The 19,739-nt window shown below is 50.5% G+C and overlaps 1 protein-coding gene across 19 annotated transcripts in view; it reads left to right on the top strand.

Annotated features, from left to right (window-relative positions):
- Positions 1-449: 449 nt before the first annotated feature.
- Positions 450-19,739, top strand: part of TMEM44 (transmembrane protein 44) — a 49,362-nt gene continuing 30,072 nt past the window's right edge. For 6 of the 19 annotated variants that reach the window (XR_015134230.1, XR_015134229.1, XR_015134228.1 and 3 more), the window contains exons 1-8: positions 512-1,012; positions 3,409-3,535; positions 5,357-5,450; positions 6,551-6,717; positions 6,923-7,009; positions 11,823-11,993; positions 13,362-13,502; positions 15,123-15,227. Coding sequence is in view for 9 of the 19 variants with exons in the window: in XM_086320375.1 (XP_086176501.1) it covers positions 858-1,012; positions 3,409-3,535; positions 5,357-5,450; positions 6,551-6,717; positions 6,923-7,009; positions 11,823-11,993; positions 13,362-13,502; positions 15,123-15,227 (1,047 nt within the window). In the remaining 10 variants the exon portion in view is untranslated. Of the gene's footprint in view, positions 1,013-3,408; positions 3,536-5,356; positions 5,451-6,550; positions 6,718-6,922; positions 7,010-10,155; positions 10,446-11,822; positions 11,994-13,361; positions 13,503-15,122; positions 16,066-19,739 lie in introns of those variants that run through there. The other 13 variants (XR_015134217.1, XR_015134211.1, XR_015134243.1 and 10 more) reach the window with 11 other exon arrangements.

Raw genomic sequence — 19,739 nt, 5'->3', positions numbered from 1 at the left:
GACAAGTCCTTCTTTAAGTTATTAAAAATCAACAAGGAAAATTTTAAATTATAATAGTTTATTTTCAAGAAAAATAGTCCCATGTACTTGAGTGGCCGTGTGTCTGAATGGGAGGGGGCAGATTGCAAAAATCACGGGGCTCCCTGACTGCGGGGGTCGCCGCCTAGGAGGACTTCACTTCTAGAGCCCCGCTTGAGCAAATGGTGGGGACGCAGGGTGCAGCCACAGCCTCAGAAAAGAGGGTGAGAGAGGATGACGGGGAGCGCGTGCGATTCCTCTTTCCTGGCCGCCCACCGCACCCTTTGTATCGTGCCATTTTAATGATTTCACACCTCTCGAGATCACCAGAGCCCAAGCGGCTCGCCGGGAGCGAAGTGTGTATTGTTTGGCTCAGGAAATGTCGGGTAATGAAGGTGCCTCCCACTGGGCTGGCAGGTCACTGTATTCCGCTCTGGCCTCCGGTTTGGGGGATGGGTGACAGCGAAGGGGTCCGCGGAGCCGCGCCCCTTCTGTCTGCGGGGCAGGGAGCGCAGCCATTGTGCCGAGGCTGCTCCGGGCTCCCGCCGCTGGGGGGCGGCCTCTCGCCCGCAGACCCCCGACAATAGCGGGAGGGGTGGGGAGCAGCACGGTTCCGGAAACTTTTCCCTGGAGTCCTGACCGCCGCCGCCCGCCCCCGGGAGCGCGGAGCTGGGCGCGCCCATCTCCGGCCGGCCGACGGTGTGCTCGGGCTGGCCTGGTGCGGCGGAACAGAACACAGAAGGGGGCGTGCGGGGCGGCAGCGCCGGGGCCGCGGGCAGCAAGGAAGGCTGCACGCGGGTCCCTGGCCACGCGAAGGCGCGGGCACCGGACTGGGCGGAATGGAGCTTGCCATGGGGGAGGCTCCCAGCCGCGCACCGGCGCTCGCGCTCTGGGACTGGGACTACCTGGACCGCTGCTTCGCCCGCCACCGTGTCTGCATCTCCTTCGGCCTGTGGATCTGCTCCTCTTCCTGCTGGATCGCCGTCCACGCGCTGTAATGGGGGCCGGGGCGGCTGCGGGGGGAACGGGGCGCTGGCCCTGCTGACTCGCTCTTGGGCACCTAGAAGGAGGAGGGCAGAAAGGGAGGATCCAAGAGGCAAGACAATTCCAGGGTTGAAAGGAACATTTTGCTGTAGACTGAAATCAGATCCTTCTTTCCGGATTCCACGAACGAGGAGGCTGGGCTGGGAGCCCACAGAAGGCTGGGTGGTATGGTGGGCGGGACCGTGGACTGGAAGCCGCCAGTCCTGGGTTCTCTTGTTAGCCTTTCCCCACTGACTGGCCCTGTGAGCTGGGCGAGGTGTAAAGTCCCTGGGACTCACTTATCCTCACATAAATGGGGATGTTAGCACATAGGACTGAATGGGAGGATCCAATGAGTTAGTGCTGGTAGAGCTCTTCTTAAGTGCTCATTAAACAGCATTATTATTGCTCCCGCACTGCCATCCACCCTTGGCAGAGAACGTGAGCCTGTCTCTCCATGTTTCTGGACTCAGTTTACCCAAGGCCCTCCTAGCTGAGAAGGGGAGAGGTAATTATATAACTCTGGCTACAAACTTTGCCAACACTGGAAGTGATCTGGCTGAGTGATCACCGTAACCTGGGTTCTAAGGGTGATGTCTGGCTAAAGGTGGCCTCTAGGTCTTCTGCCACCCTGTCCCAAGCTCTGAAGGATGGTGCCCCCCACCATGTATTCCCTAGGTGGAGGGGGAGGGAGAGAAGGACCACCACCAGGGAGGCTGGCACCTGCCCACCTTTAGCACTCACTCCCGTTTACTTCAGGTCTGATGTTGTTGGAGAGAGTCTGCAGGCCATGAATAAGAAAACACTTGGAACATTTGCTGAGGGCCTAGTCCTGCCATCGTTAACTCACCAATCGCTGCCACCACCCCGTGAGGCAGGGACTGTCACTGACTCTGTTTAAATGAGGACGCCTGAGGTTCTGACAAGCTAACTAACTTGCCTGAGTGAATGGGTAGAACTGAAACCCCAGGACCTACTGGAAGGGGCAGGCTTGTGAGGTGACTACCCAGACCAGAGGATGGGAACTAAGGAGGCAGTTTACCTGCATTGTCTCACATGTTCATCACCGCCACCCTCTGAGATGGGTGTTATCAGACAGCTTACCCTCCGTTACAGAGCTTCTGTGAGAATGCCCACTGGCTGGGCTGAGAGCAGAGCCTCTGTTTCCACCCTGCCTCAGCTGTGTAGGGGCTGGATCAGGGCCAACTCAGGGTCCCTGACCCCTGAGAACTGGAGATCAGCAGGGCACACGCAGGGCCTCCGCAGGTAAAGTGGAAGGCCTGCCGTTAACTCACCTTTCACCATAGCCCTCAGTTTTCTCCTCTCTCAAATAGGAGGGTTGAAATGAATTATTTCTAACTTGGGTCCAACTTGGAGAGTCTCTAGTGTAGAGTCTTCACTCTCAGTCCTTCAGTTTCAGGACTCAAAATTAACAGTTGACATTCCCACTGGGAGCTCTGGGCTTTGTCTGGCCAGTCAGGAATGTTTGGGAGCCCAGTCGTCTTCTGTCCACATCAATTTGTCCCAAGGGCTGATGCTCAGAACTGGCCAAATGGTCCTAATGATGTGGAGTAAGTCCTACCCTGTGGTTAAAGGAAATGAAACCAGAGCTGCAACTGTGCCTCAGTCTCCCTGTAGAAACGTTGGCAGGAAAACATCTCAGACAAAGTATTTCCAAGATCCGACTGATGATGCTGACAAAGAGACATCTGCCCCTTCCAGCTTGTCCTGCCTTCCTGCACTTATTCCTGGGGGAATGAGAGGGTAGAAAGTGAGCAGTAAGGGAGAGAGAAGCCAGCAGTGGCAATCCAAAGTGCCACAGCATCTTTGAGGAGTCTTCCCTGGTGTGCAAAGAACGTGCACCCAAAATGAAATCAACTCAGATGCAGCTGGCAGAAACTGAGCCATCTCACTGCACAGATGGATTAGAAGGATTTCATGTTAATTGCAAAGAAACAAGTTGCCTTTTTAATTTAGGCAATTAACTCTGCTCTGCAGTAAAACTGCAATGATTGGATTACTTTTATAACTCTCCTGTTTCCTTTCAAAAAAAGAAAAGCTGACAGCTCGTTTGTCAGCACTGAGAGGTGGGTCGTGAATTTGAGGCAGCCAGATTGATAGGGGGAAAGAAACTCCTCCTTTTGTGAGGCCTGGCTCTTGCTGTGGGCTTGTTGGTCAGAGGCTCAGAGTCCTTTCCATCCTTTACTTTTTGCATCTGTAAACTAAGGTCAAAAACACCTGGTGAATATCTGGGGAAGAAAGTGATTCGTAAGGACACCAAGTCACAACTGCCTTTTTCAGACACCTGCTCTGGGAGCCCAGCCTTACATTTCTGTATTCTGTCCACACTCCTGTCTGTCTCCTCAGGCTTCTGTATCTGAGATGTGGGAGGAAATCTGGACGGGACCAGTCAGCGTTGTGGGCTGCGTGCTGCCTCCTGATCAGTCTGTGTGACACCATTGGGGCGATTTTGGCCAAACAGCTCACCATTCAGGTGGGTTGGGCCCACAGGTGACTGTGGCCTCTGCTTTGTTCCTTCCCCACGCAAAGCAGCTTTGACCTAGGGTCTGTGCCCCTGCTGGCCTTTCTGCTCCTCCAATAACCACGTGACTCGCTGCTTACCTCCTTCAAGTCTTTGCTCAAAAATCTCCTCTCAATAAGACCTCCTGACCATCTGTTAAAAATTGTGCCCTGCGTCTCCCACAGCTGCTCCAGACCCCTTATCCTGCTCATTTCCCCCTTAATATACCATCTGCTTTACTTTATTCATTATGTCTATTCTTTATTGCGTGTTAACCCTTACTAGCATGTCAGCTTCATAAGGGCAACAACTTTAATTCAGTGCCATCTCCCCAGCACTTAAAACAGGAGCTGGCACATAGTAGATGTCCAATTAAAAAAAAAAAAGGATGGTTGCTGTTACTGTTTTTTAGAGCCCAGGCACTGTCCCCACTCATGCAGGGGTATCTGAATCCTTTCCCAGGTGGTGATGTGGGCTTTGGAGCAAATGAGAAACATTTCAAGTTTTTCCAAAGTCTGGGACCTTAAACAAATCTGTGTAGAAAGGGGCCTATCTCAAAACACATATCCCAAGGAAGAAGGACCTGTGGGCCCCACTTCAGGAGGCTGGTCCTGGCCTTTTGCCACCCAGGGAGATGCGATGGAGGGCAGCCTGGTGGTCGCACACAGATTTGGAGAGTTCTAGACCCTGCTGTGAGCAGCATTCTATCAGAAACAAATCACCTTTCGTTTTGGAGGCAATTCTCACTAGCTGATAAAAGATAATGAAGTTCAGCTCAAGTCCAATAATAATAGCTGATATTTATTAAATAGTAAGGGTTTTTCATATATTAAATCACTTAATCCTTAAATTATGGGTGCTTGCATCATCCCTGTTTTACATACGAGGTGTAAAAGAGGTGTGGAGAGGTGTAGAGAGGTTAAATAACCATGCTAAAGTCACTCTCTTGTAAGTAGCAGTGTCAGGATTCAAACCCTAGAACACATGCTGTTAAGCACTAAATACAGTGGACCCTTGAACAACACGGGTTTGAACTGTGTGCATTCACTTATACGTGGATTTTTTCAAATAATACACACTATGGCACCCCACGGTCCATGGGTGGTTGAATCTGTGGATGCAGAACACAGGATACAGAGGACCTACTGCAAAGTGACACTCAGAATTTCCACTGCAAGGAAGTGGGCGCCCCAACCCCTGAGCTGTTCAAGTGTCAACTATAGTGTCAGTAGCGAGTGCAAGTTTCGGCAGGTGCATCTTGCTGCTGCTGCTGCTAAGTCGCTTCATTCGTGTCCGACTCTGTGTGACCCCATAGACAGCAGCCCACCAGGCTCCCCCGTCCCTGGAATTCTCCAGGCAAGAACACTGGAGTGGGCCAGGTGCATCTTACTTTCCTCCAATCACTGGCCTAAGCAACTTTCCACAGGTCAGCTCATATCATCTACTTCACACTGAGAGAAGTGCTGTTATTATCCCTGCTTTACAGATGAGGAAACAGAGGCCCTGGGAAGGTCAGTGGCTGGGCCAAAGTTGCATAAGACTACGCCGTACTATGGAAAGTGTGGCGGGCTGGGATCCTGTCCCATCTCTATGATGAACGTTTTCATAATGGCTTTGATCACTTGAGCAAAACCCCATTTCCTCAAATGGAGGTGATAACCAACCTTTATGGGTTGGGAAGTATCCCTGGAAACCCTGTTTCAGTGGAACATATGTGGTGGAGGAGATCCAGAACAAGAGGTACTTCAGTTGTTTAAAGAGGTTTGAACACCAAGACCTTTCCTTTGCTCGCAGGTCTTCACTGGTACCTACCTAGCAGCTGTCGACCTGGTGAACTTTGTGTCCGTTCTCTTCCCAGTCTGTGGCTCCAAATTCAAGTCTAATTCGGGTGAGTGTGCTGCCACCTGTTCCTGACTTCATCACCCACTCATTTCATTCATCAGCACCTCTCCCTGTCGTGCCCGAGCTGGGCCCCTGCCAGGCACAGATGAATGGGCGAGCTCCCCGGCCTCAGCCAGAGCAGGGAGTCAGGGCCCTAAAAGGTAGTCAGCACTGCTAGTGAGGGGTGTGCGCATGGTGGGCAGCAGAGGAGGGGAGGGTCTGCAGGTGTCTGGAGAAGGTGACGTTGGAACTGGGACTGCAGGAAAGGGCCTTCCAGATGAAAGAGCAGCCTGGGAAGAGGTCGGGAAGAAGGAGGGGGCAGGGCTTAGGGGACAGATGGTGATACTCAGTGTGCAAGTCCGGGGGCTCAGGTGAAGCCCCACCACTTCTGGAAATGGAGTCCAGGAACCGGCCTGCACGGCCTCAGGCAGAGCAGGGGCTGGAGGTGGCTGAGATGGGATGAGTAGGCTGGGAATATGTGGGATCAGACATTCCTGACAAGGGGCAGCAACACGCTCGGACCCTTATCTGAAAAGGAAATGCTTGTACCAGGGCGTAATGTAAGATGTCCTTGGGCTCAATGCTGCCCAGAGGAGGAATGCTGTTTTTGGAATTGTTCAGCGGAGGATCTGTCTTCTATTTCAAGGAGTCTTTCAAAGTCGATGCTTCTCCTGTTCACAGTTTTGATGCCTTGGCCCCACTCCACCCACTCATGGTGCATTCACCAAGCTTGTGCGGGTTCTGCTCAGTGCCAGGCTCTGTGCAGACTCTAGAGCTGCCTAGGCACAGTGCCTGCCCTTAGGGGGCTCCAGTCTAGGATGAATAGCACTGTGTGCACGCAGATGTATGTGATAAAGGATAACGCTGACCTGCCTTGAAACAAAACTACGTGAAAGGCTGAGAAGGGGAAGAGCACCAGGCATGGGGGATGGGAGGAATGAGGGGGCACGACCACAGGCCCTTCAAGAGTGGGCAAGGTCTGGCCTGTGGAACAACGTGGGAGCCCCTGCTGGCCTCGTGGCCAGGGTCAACACCAGTTCTTCCCACGCAGCTGTCTGTCAGGTTCCAGATCCTGGCAGCCGAGCAGGATCTTGGTGTCTGTTGCAGGACGGGGCTCCCGGGCGAGGAAGAGGAGGCGGCGGCTCCAGGCCAGCATGTTTGCCCTGGTCCTGCCACTGAGCCTGGGCCCAGGCTGGGCTCTGTGGGCTGCCATCCCATGGGCTTCAGGCCGTGACCGAGGGCCGCAGAGGAGGCTGCTGGGCATCCTGGTGCAGGTGAGGCCAGGCCTGCTCGGGCTGGGGGAGAGTGGTATGATGTCGGGGAATGCGGGTGCCTCCCCTCCACACAGTCCCAACCAGTGTCCTGGGGGTGGGGCCAGGTCTAGGCCTTGCTGGGAAGAACCACCTAAAAGCAGAAAAGGGTGGGCCAAGGGTGCCTGGGTGTCTTCCCAGGGTGCTGAGTGTATCACTGTTCCCACAGGACAATACAGAAATCCTCGGCTTCCTGCTGGGTGGCATCGCGGCCTTGGGCTCCTGGGTTTCCCGGATCCCCCCACTCTCCAGAATCGTGAGCCTGGGGCTGGGACTGTGGGGTCACTCCTGCAGGTCTTAGGGTATCTGGGACCATCCTCCTAGCTCCAGGTCACTGGGGTGGAGAGGTGGTGTCCCCATGTGCCCAGCCGTGTGTGTATGTATGGGGTGGGTATGTTTGTGTATATGTGTGTGCGGGGCAGAGGACAGCTGGCCCCAGCCTCCAGGGATCCTGAGGCTCACAGTGGGAGGGCTCTGTGTTCACTCCATTTCTTGTAGCAAATGAGAAGCAGGTTCTCAGGAAGGAGCCCCTGGGTTTGGATGAACAAGCATCCTAGGAATGAAAAGGTTTGAGGTTTTGGAAGATAGGATTGTTCAGCTCTTGGGCTCTTTATATTCAAGAGTGTCTTGTTGGCAGATATTTTCCCAGTGTCTGGGGTAAAGGAAACCCTATGTTGGCCAATCCCCTGGGGGAAACAGACATGACTTGAGATGTCCTGCTTGCCCTTGGCAAGCTCAGTCTCAAGAAGACACAGAAATGGAAAACAAGGTGTTCGAATGCTCTAAGAAAGAGAATCAAATGTTTGGGGTTTTGGAAAAGAGGGAGAGAAACCTCTGCGTTGTGCAAATGAATGAGGGTGGAAACTGTTGACACCACTGGGTGCTGGAGTGCCTGGGCTGGCAGGAAGGCAGGGTGGGGCCTGAGGAAGCAGAGGTGAGGGGAGGCACTAGGGGCAGCGGAGAGCACGGGAAAGGCCACCAAGGCAAGAGGGCACCTGCAAGAGAGCCACATATTACGTGACCCCAGGAATGTGCCAGCCCATCATTTAGTCTTAAAATAGTCACTTGCCCAAGAGCACTGTGTTTCTTTATATTAATTTATTTATTCAGCAGGGCCGGGTCTTAACCACAGCACTCAGGACCTTTGACCTTTGTTGTGGCTCATGGGATCTTTAGTTGTGGCATGCAAACTGTTAGTTGCAGCATTTGGGATCTAGTTCCCTGACCAGGGATCGAACTGGGGCCCGCTGCACTGGGAGTGCAGAGCCTTAGCCACCTGACCACCAGGGAAGTCCCAGCGCTGTGATTTAATAGCAGTTCCAGGAGAACAGGATTTGGGGATGGCGGGGGCTTAGTTGAGCACTCTGAGAGCAGCAGTGAAACCTCCCAGGGCACCGGGCCTCCTCCTCAGCAAAGGTGTGATCTCCAGAGTGTGGGGAGTACTGTGCTCAGTTCAGCCCCCCTGGGATGGGTCTTCAGGGTGGTGTGGGGGCTGGGAAGCTGTGTCACGTGACAACCTTTGAAGAAATTGCTGCAGTGCCCTGACCACCTGTATTGTAAAAGTTTCCTACGCCTGCAGTAACAAAGTATCACAGACTTGGAACAACAGAAATGTATTGTCTTAAGTCTCAGCGGCCAGAGGCCCGACCCCAAAGTGTCAGGGCCACGCTCCCTCTGAAGGTCCTAGAGAGGGATCTGTTTCAGGCCCTTCCCTGAGCTTCTGCTAGTTCCCTGATTGGTGGCAGCACAACTCCAGGATTTGTGTGGTGTTCTCCATGTGTGTGTGTGAGTGTGCATGCACACGCACACACACCAATGCATGTAGTCTTCACGTGGCCTTTCCTCCATACGTTCCTGTATCTGACTTTCCCCTTTTCATAAGGACATAGTCATCTTGGACTAAGGCTCATTCTAACAACCTCAGCTTAACCTGATCATCTACAAAGACCCTACTTCTAAATAAAGCTACATTTACTAGCTCTGGGAGTTGGATTCCAATGTCTTTTTGGGGAAACTCAATCCAACCCATAACACCAGCCCCCCTAAAATACCTCAGGCCAGCCCCACCTCTGGGTCCCTCCCTCTGCTTCATTTTCTTGATCACATTTATCACAGCCTGAAATTAGCTCCTTTAGCTATTTGCCTAGTGGCTGCCTGGTTCCCCAGCAGAGGGTGGGCACCGTGAGAGCAGTGGCCCTTTCAGTTTTACTTCTTGCTGTGTGCCCGACATTTGGGGTCTGCCCAGGGTAGTGCCAGGAGACATTTCTTACTGAGCAACTGTATCTGGCCTAGAAAATAGGGAGTTCATGGATACCGGAAATGGAGGGCTGTCTTGAGGCAGAAAGAGTAGCCTTGTTCTCTGCAGTCTTAGTGATCAGAACCAAGACCGAAACCAATAACCAGGAGGTTACTGGGAGGGCCACTTCCCATTCAGTGGGAAAAAAGACTCCATGGGTTAGACACTTTGCCCAGTGGCTGGCATGTTGACAGCAATTGGTATTGTTATTCCTGCTTTAGTAGGTAGTGAGCTCCTCATCACTAGAGGCATTCAAGCCAGATGACCCCTTGGCAGGAAGATAGAGGGAGATTGCAGGGACTGAGCTGGGTAATCTAGGGGGGACTGCCAGCCCTGAGTGTGTCTGGCCCAGTGAACAAAAGCCCAGAGCTAGGGTTCCCTCATTAGGAAGAAAGCCAGCAGGACTGGGGTGTAATGGAAGCTGAGCCAGCATGGCCTCAGACCCTGGATCCCCCAGAAGCTGCTTCTAACTTACCCCTGGTGGGGGCACTGAGCAGTCCAGCTGGGTAGCTTTGATGGGAGAAGATCCCATTTTTCCAGGGGCAAGTCCTTGAATGGGACAAGGAGTGTGAAACATGCTCTGATTAGCAGAGCACTGTGCTGATGACATGGGGAATCATTGCTGCTGCAGGAGCGGCTGAGGCATGGCCCACTTCCAACCCCCAGCACAAATTTGCCAGGAAACCACCAGGTGGGTTGTCCCCTCAACCATCAGTCCTGAACTGTTAGGCAGGCCTGAGTGTGCTGGAGAAGCTCCTGCCACATCTTGAGTCACCAAGCCAGTTCCAGTCTTCAAGCAGCAATGCTTGAGGCACCTGCTGTGTGCCCAGTGCCACAAGCAAACAGAGCTCTCTAGCCCTCCAGAGCCCTAGTACCGACACTGACAAGAGCTTGAGTGCTGAGTCAGATGGTGCTGGGCGTGGGTTGGCACCAGAGTGAGACCAGAGGGCTCCTCCGGCTGAGCCCCTCTCAGCAAGTCACTGCGCCTCTGGCCATCAATGTCCCCTGTAAAATGGGGTGGGTGGGCTGGAGGACCCCAAAGGTTTCTTGCTACTGTGGTGCTGCCTGCGTTGTGTGAGGTAGGAAGGGCCAAGGGAAGGGCGGTCACTCCACCTGCAGCCTCTGGGGCTAGCGGTTCAGGGGTCACCCTCCCCAGCTAGGTGCTGTCTGTTCAGGGGTGTTGTGGTGGTGGTTTAGTTATTAAGTCCTGTCTGACTCTGCAACCCCATAGACTGTAGCCCGCCAGGCTCCTCTGTCCATGAGATTTCCCAGGCAAGAATACTGGAATGAGTTGCCATTTCCATCTCCAGCGTATCTTCCCAACCCGGGGATTGAACCCACATCTCCTGCAGCTCCTGCACTGGCAGGTGGACTTTTCACACTGAGCCACCAGCAGGTAGTGAGCCAGAGACAGGGAGGCCCGGGAACAAAGTTAGAAGGGATGCAGAGGGAGACCTAGCACTCCTGAGGAATCTTTTTTTGTTTCCTTTTCCTTGGCTGCTCTGCATGGCTTGTGAGACCCTAATTCCCTGATCAGGGATTGAACCCAGGCCCTTGGCAGTGAAAGCACAGAGTTCCAACCACTGGGAATTCAGTCCTTTTGAGGATTAAAATTAAAATGGGGAAGATCAACCAAAACATGCTTTTTCTCTTGAATTTTGTCCATTCCTTAGGCAAGGACTGCATGTCTCCAAATACAGTCATCTAATGAACAAACTAAGTTTATGTATATATATATATATGTAAACACATGTGTGTATATATGTAGACACACGTGTATATATGTAGACACACGTGTATATATGTAAGCACACATGTATATATATATGTAAACACGTGTGTGCATATAAACACATGTGTATATATATGTAAACACACATGTATATGTATTCTGTTAATTTAAATACCTATGTAATTGTATAAATTGGAAATACATATGTGTTTATATACTTAATGTGTATAGAAAGTGACTTTATACCTGTAAATGGTACTTACATATGGATATTGCATATGTTTCCTTTTTAAAAAACCAATATTCATTACTCATTCTCCAAAAATAACCCCTTGGCTTCAAAATTACCAGAATGTTATCTCTAATTTCCCTGACTTTCCCATCTGGCCTGGTTCAGAGTTGGTGGCCCAGGAAGAGAAGGGTCAGGGCTTGGCTCTCCATAAGTCTATCTCCCTCATGCTCTCCCCACTGAAATGCACGGGCCCCTGCCCAGTGCTGAGTTCCAGGGCACCCAGGCGGTGAGGCCCTCAGCCCTGCTCTGAGGAGCTCTCTGTCTGCTGAGCAGACAGCTGTGTAAGGAGCTGAGTCGTGACCAGGGTGAAAGGCACTCCAGTAGAGGGAGTGTCAGGTGTGAGGGACCCAGAAGAAGGAATTACTTGCTCCCCTTAGGGTGGAGGCGGTAAGGGATGGTTTCCCAGAGTTGATTTTAAGCCAGGTTCTGAGGGATGAATAGGAGTTCACCAGACAAAGGGGGCAACTATTTTTTTGGCCTTGGCTCATGGTTTGTGGGATCCTAGGTCCCTGACCAGGGATCGAACCTGTGTCCCCTGCCGTGAAAGAGTGCAGTCCACCAGACTGCCAGGGAATTCCCGGAAGCAGCTTGAAGCCCAGTGGAAACAACTCCTTTGGGGGCTGGCCTTGGTCAGAGGGCTTGCCCTCCAACCTCTCACATCAAGGGGCCAGGGTCTTAGAATCAACCGAAGGGAGCTGGGTGAGGCGGCAGTGCTCCTCCCAGCCCAGCCCCTTCCTCTCTCTGCCCAGTGCCAGGGTAAGACATTTCCCTCCATCCACCTGTGGACCCGGCTCCTGTCAGCCCTGGCTGGTCTCCTCTACGCCTCGGCCATCGTGGCCCATGACCGGCGGCCTGAGTACCTGCTGCGGGCCACGCCCTGGTTGCTGACCTCGCTCGGCCGTGCAGCGCTGGACCTGTCTGTATCCACCCCGGGTCCCGGGGCTGGACTGCCTGTGTCTCCTCTCCCCTCTGCCCCACCATGCCCTCCTACCCGCTTGGTAGAAAGAATTCTTTCTCAGTGGCCAGGGTGGTGGTTTGAAGCCTAGGGCAGGCAGACACAATTGCAGCGTGCAATTATGTGTTTTTTTCTTTTTTCTTTTTTTTAAATAAGAAGAAGGATCTCTTGACTGGAGCTCTGTGAAACTGCAGAGAGGGAATGTGAACTTCTTGGCCCTGAGCTCAGAGAAGAGCCAGCTCCTGTCTCCATGCTGCTTCCGCTGCTCTGGCCCCACCCACCCTCTGTGAATCTGTTTTCTCACCTTTGCCTTGTCTTTCTCGTGGGCTGGGAAGGGCTTTGAGAGCTGACTTGGCCTGCACAGCTGATCCTGCACGTCCTGTCCTATTTGGTGCTGGAGCCTGGGGTGGGGAAGCAGGGAGAAAAGCTGTCCCCCTTTCTTGTCCCCAGGGGGATGTTGCCCGATGTGCTGACACCCCGGTGACCTTGCTGTGAGGGCCTCAAGGGCACACTAAGCTCAGACAGTGGCGGGTGGAGATGCTGACAGTGGATAAGCCTCGGCTGGCGAGGGAGTGTGTGAAAAAACCCTGTGGATTTAGCATAAAAGTTACGAAAAAGATTTTCTCACCTACATTGCCACAAACTCGATGGCTTAAGCCAAAGGAATTTATTCTCTCAGGTTTGGAGACCAGAAGCCCCAAGTCCAGACAGGGCCACACTCCCTCCAAAGGTTCCGAGAGAGAGTCTCGCCCTGCCTTTTCCGGCTTCAGGTGGGCTCCTGGGGTGCCTTGGTTCCTGGCAGCATAATTCCCATTTCTGCCTCTACCGTCACATGGCCCTTTTCCTTTTGTGCATCTCTGCCTGTCTTCTCTTCCTCTGAAGTTCCTGTTGTGGGACTTACCTTATCTGCCCTAGGCCACTGCCAACCTCATCTTAACTAACTCTTGATATCAGCAAAGACCCTGTTTCCAAATAAAGTCACATTCTGAAGTTCTGGGTGGATATGAATCTGGAGAGGACGCTGTTCAACCCACTACATGTACCGTCCCTCCTAAGCCGAGGAAGATGGTTTTCATAATCCTTTGGTTTAATAAGTATTCACCGGGTGCTTGTTGGAGCACCTGGCTGGGTGGTGGGCCCTGGGGGGACAGAGAGAATTGGACCTGGCTCTGTCCTTAGATGGTCTTGTGTCTGCTCTGAGGCCTACCCTGGAAGGATGATTCTGGGGAGAGAGGGCGTCACTCCAGGGTGGAGCCCTCGGGGTGCCAAGGTAAAGGCAGCATCAGGCAACTGAAATTCTCTGCTTCCTTGAACCTTAACTTCCACTTCTCAGATCATTTTCCTTTCCTGCGTGATGAAGAGCAAGATGAGGCAGGTCTTGGGATTTGCCTCTGAAGCGGGAGAGAACCCTGACACCCAAGCCCTTCTGACCTGTGCAGAGAAGGAGGAAGAAAACCAGGAGGCAATGACCGAGGCAAGGTCTCCCAGCTGGATGGGGCCAACCAGTGTCTGTGCCCAGCGTGGGCAGAGGTGGAGAGCCTCGCCAGGGCCCAGCCTGGGAATCTGGGGGTCCCTTCGGTGTGGGCCAGTCAGTCACTTTAAAGAACTACTGTTATGCCCAATGCTGAGTGCCCTGAGAAAATAGGATCCTCTGTTTTTCCAAGTACAAAATATTTTTAAAGTTTTTTCTTTCATTGCTGCATGAACTTGAACATTTTTTAGCAATGTAGATAAAACAGTCAAATGTCCACTTATGCTATTTGGTAATTTACACATATATTGAAATTCACTTACTATATACATTAATACTTGAGTTTAGAAGTAATGTGCTTTTTGCCCTCGTTTGGTAAAAACTTATGTTCCTACTTTTGCATGCATTTGACACCCACAGCATCACCACCAATAACACAATTTTTTAAAAAGTTGATATTGCTAAAAAGCTGATTTTTAAAGTGTTGTTTACAGTAAGATCCGCCCTTTGCAATTATGTCATATCTGTAAATGTGTCTGTCTCTGTCTTTACTGATTTAATCAGGTGACCCCTGTAAGTAAGGAGAACTATGCTAACTGAGGGAGTTTGTCTTTGTCAGAAGTCCTTGACTGCAAATAATCGAACGAGTGCCTCATGATAAGACAGCTTGTAAAGACTTGAACAGAAAGCACCTCCCTCTTTTCTAAGATAATTTTTTCAGGAAAAAAAAAATCTAGTGTCCTATGAAGACTCTTCACTATTCTCATTTCTTTCAGAGTGGAAATGAGACTCCATGTGAGTGAGCCAGGCCCACTCCTCCAAATGCTCTAGCTTTAACGGCATAATCTGACTGAGCTAATGAAACAGGAGATAGCGTGTACGTATGGCCAAGCTAAAAGGGGAGATACAGGTTCTTGGACCAAAGATCCAAGTTCCCAGGAAGGCTCTGATGGGATGTTATTTTCATTCCATTCTAGAATCTGTTGTGAATTATATTCCAAAAGGGAGCTAAAATATTTCAGGAAAGCCCCATGTGTTTAGTGTTCTGAAGAGAGTAAGTAGAGCCTTCACCATCTCTTCAGCAGTCTTTACAGCTCTGGTTCTCAAAGTGTCGTCCCTGGACTAGCATCGCCCAAGAACTTGTAAGAAATGCAAATTCCAGGGTCCACCAAGCTCTACCAAAACACAGCTCAATTGCTTTAATAAGTCCTCCTGGTGCTTCTGATGCACAGTGAAGTTCGAGAACCACTTCTTCTAAAAGCATTTGTTTAGCACCCACCTACGTGGTCTCCCAGCTTTGCCAAACTTTATAATTATCCCGGGAGCTTTTAAACTCTCCAGGTCAGTTCCACACTGGTTAAATAGGAATGTCTGGGGTTAAAAGCTAAACATTAGCTGTTTTTTAAGAAGCCCAGGTAGTTCCACTGTGCAGCAAAGTTTCGGACCCACCCACCTTCTGTGACATCAAAGAGACAGATAAGATACATCTTATAGGAAGTAGAAAGTGAGTTGTGCCATAAAAGAACAGAAAAAATACTGTAGGGATTCTTTTGAAGAAAATGGAATCCTGTTTTTAGAAAGTGTCTCCTTCTTCCTTTTTGTCTTCCTGTCTCCTTTTGAAAGAACTCGGATTGGGTGCCGCTCACCACACTCCCACACTGCAAGCCACTCCAGAGGATGGCAGCCATCAGTCGCTACATGGAGCTGACCATTGAACCGGTGCAGCAGGCAAGTGGCCATGAGCCACAGCTGGGTGCCCAGAGGGTAGGGGGTAGTCATGGGAGGCTTCTTGGAGAGGTGACACTTTAACTGCAGGAGGGGCAGGATGAGTCAGGAAAGCATGTAAAAAAGAGCTTTTGAAGGCCTTGGTAGGGAGGAGGTGGTCAGATGAAGAGCTGGGAAGATAAAAAGGTGGCGAAGAGGCAAGGTCACAGTATGGAAGCTGAGCATCATCCTGAGGATGACGGGAGTCCAGGAGACTTCAGGACTAGAGACTCAGGGTCAGTCATGCATTTTAGGGCCATCACTCAGGCCGTGCTGGGGGCAGATTAGAGAGAGGAGCCTAAAGATAAGCGGGTCAGTGAGGAACGGCTGCAAGTCCAAGAAAGAGGTGGTGTGGCCTGAACCAAGGTCAGAGCTGATGGAGACGCAGAGCTTCAGTGGAGTCAGTGGGTAGAGCAGTGGGAGCAGTGAGGGTATGGGGTGACTCCTGGGGTTCTGGCCTGTTCGTGGGGTCCTCAGGAGGAGGAGCGGAGAAGGCAATGGCACCCCACTCCAGTAGTCTTGCCTGGAAAATCCCGTGGACGGAGGAGCCTGGTAGGCTGCAGTCCATGAGGTCGCCAAGAGTCGGACACGACTGAGCGATTTCACTTTCACTTTTCACTTTCATGCATTGGAGAAGGAAATGGCAACCCACTCCACTGTTCTTGCCTGGAGAATCCCAGGGACGGGGGAGCCTGGTGGGCTGCCGTCTATGGGGTCGCACAGAGTCGGACACGACTGAAGCGACTTAGCAGCAGCAGCAGCAACAGGAGGAGGAGAGTTGGAGAAAAGACTGAAAAAGGTGGTAAGACATCCACTTCACATCCCACACCCCACTAGGATGTTCCTGTCGAGGCTACAGTGACCTCCTTACCGCTAAATCCTGGGATAATGTCTGTCCTAGTTGAGATTCAACTCGTTCAGCCACCCGCTTCTTCCAGTTTCTGGGGCCCTCCTTGTCCTAGTTTTTCCGACTCCCCACTCCTGGCGGCTCCTCCCGGTGAGCCTGACTTCAAGGTTGCAGTGCCCCAGTTCCACCTCAGGAGGGCTCCCTTCTCTGATCCCATAGCCCCACCTGCCAGCCCTTGCGATCTCCCCTGCCTGTGTCTCCATCCTTTCTAGTCTTGGCTGCTCTGCTACCTCTTCATTATCACCACATGGCATCTCACACACCCCGTGTATAATATGGAATTCTGGATTTCCATGCCCAGACCGGCTCCCGCTCCTCTCCCTATCTTCCTCATGTCAGTGCAGTGGGGCAAACCCAGATCCTCCTCTTCTCCTCACTACATGCTTATGCCCATCTCACCTGTGGGCGAGTCTTGTAAATACTTCATTTAAAGTAGATCCAGGAACTTCCCTGGTGGTCCAGTGGTTAAGACTCTGCGCTTCCAATGCAGGGAACATAGGTATTGATCCCTGTTTGGGGAACTGAGATCCCACATGGCACGGACAAAACCAAAAAATGAATAAATAAAAATAAAGTAGATCCAACCTGGAGATTATCATGTAAGTGAAGTAAGGAAGACAAGTATTATATGATGCCACTTTTATTTGGAATCTAAAAAATACTACAAATGAACTTATTTACAAAACAGAAATAGACTCACAGATATAGAAAACAAACTTATGGTTACCAAAGTGGAAGGGTAGGGGAAGGGATAAATTGGGAGCATGGGATTAACAGATGCACACAACTATGTATAAAATAGATAAATGACAAGATTTTGCTACATAGTACAGGGAACTATATTCAATATCTTGTAATAAACTGTAGGGCTTCCCTGGTGGCTCAGATGGTAAAGAATCTACATGCAATGTGGGAGACCTGGGTTCGATCCCTGGGTCAGGAAGATCCTATGGAGAAGGAAATGGCAACCCACTCCAGTATTCTTGCCTGGGAAATCCCGTGGACAGAGGAGTCTGGCAGGTATAATGAGAAAGAATTTAAAAAAAGAATATAGGCATATACAGGTGAATATGTATAACTGAATCACTTTGCTGTACACCTAAAGCTAACATAACATTGTAAATCAACTGTACTTCAATTTAAAAAGTGGGAAACAAGTAGATCCAGGAGACTTGTCACTGGTTTGCCCCTCACTGCTATTTTTGTCCTATCCCCTCCACTTACAACCAGTAACCCTAAGGGTCTGTTTAAAACGTAAATTACATCTTGTTACTCTTTGGTTTAAAGCACTCCTCTGGCTTCCCTTGTGGCTCAGCTGCTAAAGAATCTGCCTGCAATGCAGGAGACCTGGGTTCAATTCCTGGGTTGGGAAGATCCCCTGGAGAAGGGAAAGGCTACCCATTCCAGTATTCTAGCCTAGAGAATTCCATGGACTGTATATAGTCCATGGGGTTGCAAAGAGTCAGATATGACTGAGTGACTTCACTTCACTTCTGGCTTCCCATTTCACACAGAATAGAATCTAATTTCCTAACACAGACCTGTTAGACCCTCCGAGACCCGTGCTTGCCCCATCCCTGACTGCCTCCACTTTTACCCCGCTTCACTCCTCTCTGGCTACACAGAATATCTCTTCATTCCTCTGCCTACATGCTCTTCCTCCTGATTTTTTTACATGTCTGCTTCTTTCTCATCTTTCTGTTCAGTAAAAACGTCACTTTCTCCGAAGGCCTTCTTCCCCCACCACCCAGTCAAATGGGTGTATTACCTCTTCTGCTGTTTTACTTTCAGTTCAGTTCAGTCACTCAGTCATGTCCGACTCTTTGCGACCCCATGAACTGCAGCACGCCAGGCCTCCCTGTCCATCACCAACTCCCAGAGTCCACCCAAACCCATGTCCGTTGAGTCGGTGATGCCATCCAACCATCTCATCCTCTGTCGTCCCCTTCTCCTCCTGCCCTCAATCTTTCCCAGCATCAGGGTCTTTTCAAATGAGTCAGCTCTTCGCATCAGGTGGCTAAAGTATTGGAGTTTCAGCTTCCATATCAGTCCTTGAACACCCAGGACTGATTTCCTTTAGGATGGACTGGTTGGATCTCCTTTTGTCCAAGGGACTCTCAAGAGTCTTCTCCAACACCACAGTTCAAAAGCATCAATTCTTCAGCACTCAGCTTTCTTCACAGTCCAACTCTCACATCCATACATGACCACTGGAAAAACCATAGCCTTGACTAGATGGACCTTTGTTGGTAAAGTAATGTCTCTGCTTTTGAATATGTTGTCTAGGTTAGTCGTAACTTTCCTTCCAAGGAGTAAGCGTCTTTTAATTTCATGGCTGCAGTCACCGTCTGTATTACTTTATTACCTTTTAAAATGCTCTGCAAGGCACGTTTCATGATCTTTTACTTTTGTTTTCTGTCTCCTGCTTGGATATAAACTTTGTCTGCTTCTGTCTCATCTGCGTCAACCCTGGTGCATCGAGTCACAGGCTCTCAGCATAGGTGTGTTGGAACGAAGAGTTCAGTAGTAGGGGCCCCACTGAGCTGACCTTGGGACATGCTGACACTCAGAGTTTGGTCCTGATAGAGAGGTTTTACTTATTGTTGTTCCTTGGGAAGTGGGTGCAAATAGCCTGTATGTGATGTAAGTGAAGTTCAGGGAGATTCGGAGCACGTTTTCACAATTAAGAGCCTGTTTTGGCCATTAAACTCTTCTTCCATCAGGAGGGTGGGTGGGTAGGTGGGTGATTGGAAGCCCTGGGGAAAGCACAGGGAACCCTGGCAGCATCTGGCCAACACTTTACATTAGAAATTTTGAAATCATGGAATTTCTGAAAAATAATAATGCAAAATAAAAAAGAATGATGCAAAATAAAGAACAATAATGGAAAAGTTGTGTTCACTTAAACGCAAGACTCCCTGTACCTGAGTCTTGAGAGGATGCCTGCTGGGAAACAGACTCTGGGAGAAGACTGTGTTCTCTTGTTCTCTTCCTTCTGTGTCCACCAGAGGGCGAGCGTTGTCTTCATGACAGCTCCCAGCTGGGAGCCTGGAGCCCTGCCTCTAGCCTGGGCAGAAGAGTCATCATTCCCGTGGTGGTCTGTTTATTAGGGCTAACTACCTGTCAGGCTCTGAGTAATTGATAAAAACCAACCCTTCTGGTGATGACTGTACTGGTCATAGTGCTTAGAGTGCTGGTTATAGTGCTTAGAGTACTGGTCTAAGTGCTTTACATAGATTACATCATTTAATCCAAACACCCAACCCTTGAGGTTACCATGCTCATTTTATGGAGAAGGAAAAGGGGCCAGTTGAGGTTAGGCAGCTTGCTCAAGGTCACATGATCTGTTGGTGTTAGAACCAGGATTCATACCTGTCTCTACCCAGATCTGTGCCTTTCCTTACAGTTATACAGCTTCTTACTTGGCATAATGGCTGACACCCAGTAAATGCTTGATAAATGTTTTTTAAAATTATCATCAACACAAATTCTTATAACAACTTGAAGTAGATACAAGTGTTATTTCTATTGTTATAGAAATTGTTGAATTATTATTATGCTAAATTATT

Source organism: Bos grunniens, chromosome 1 (genome assembly GCF_055505025.1).
Source record: "Bos grunniens cultivar Pamir isolate PY7600 chromosome 1, Bosgru_T2T1.0, whole genome shotgun sequence".
Classification (NCBI taxonomy): domain Eukaryota; kingdom Metazoa; phylum Chordata; class Mammalia; order Artiodactyla; family Bovidae; genus Bos; species Bos grunniens.
This window is presented reverse-complemented; position numbering and strand designations above follow the sequence as displayed.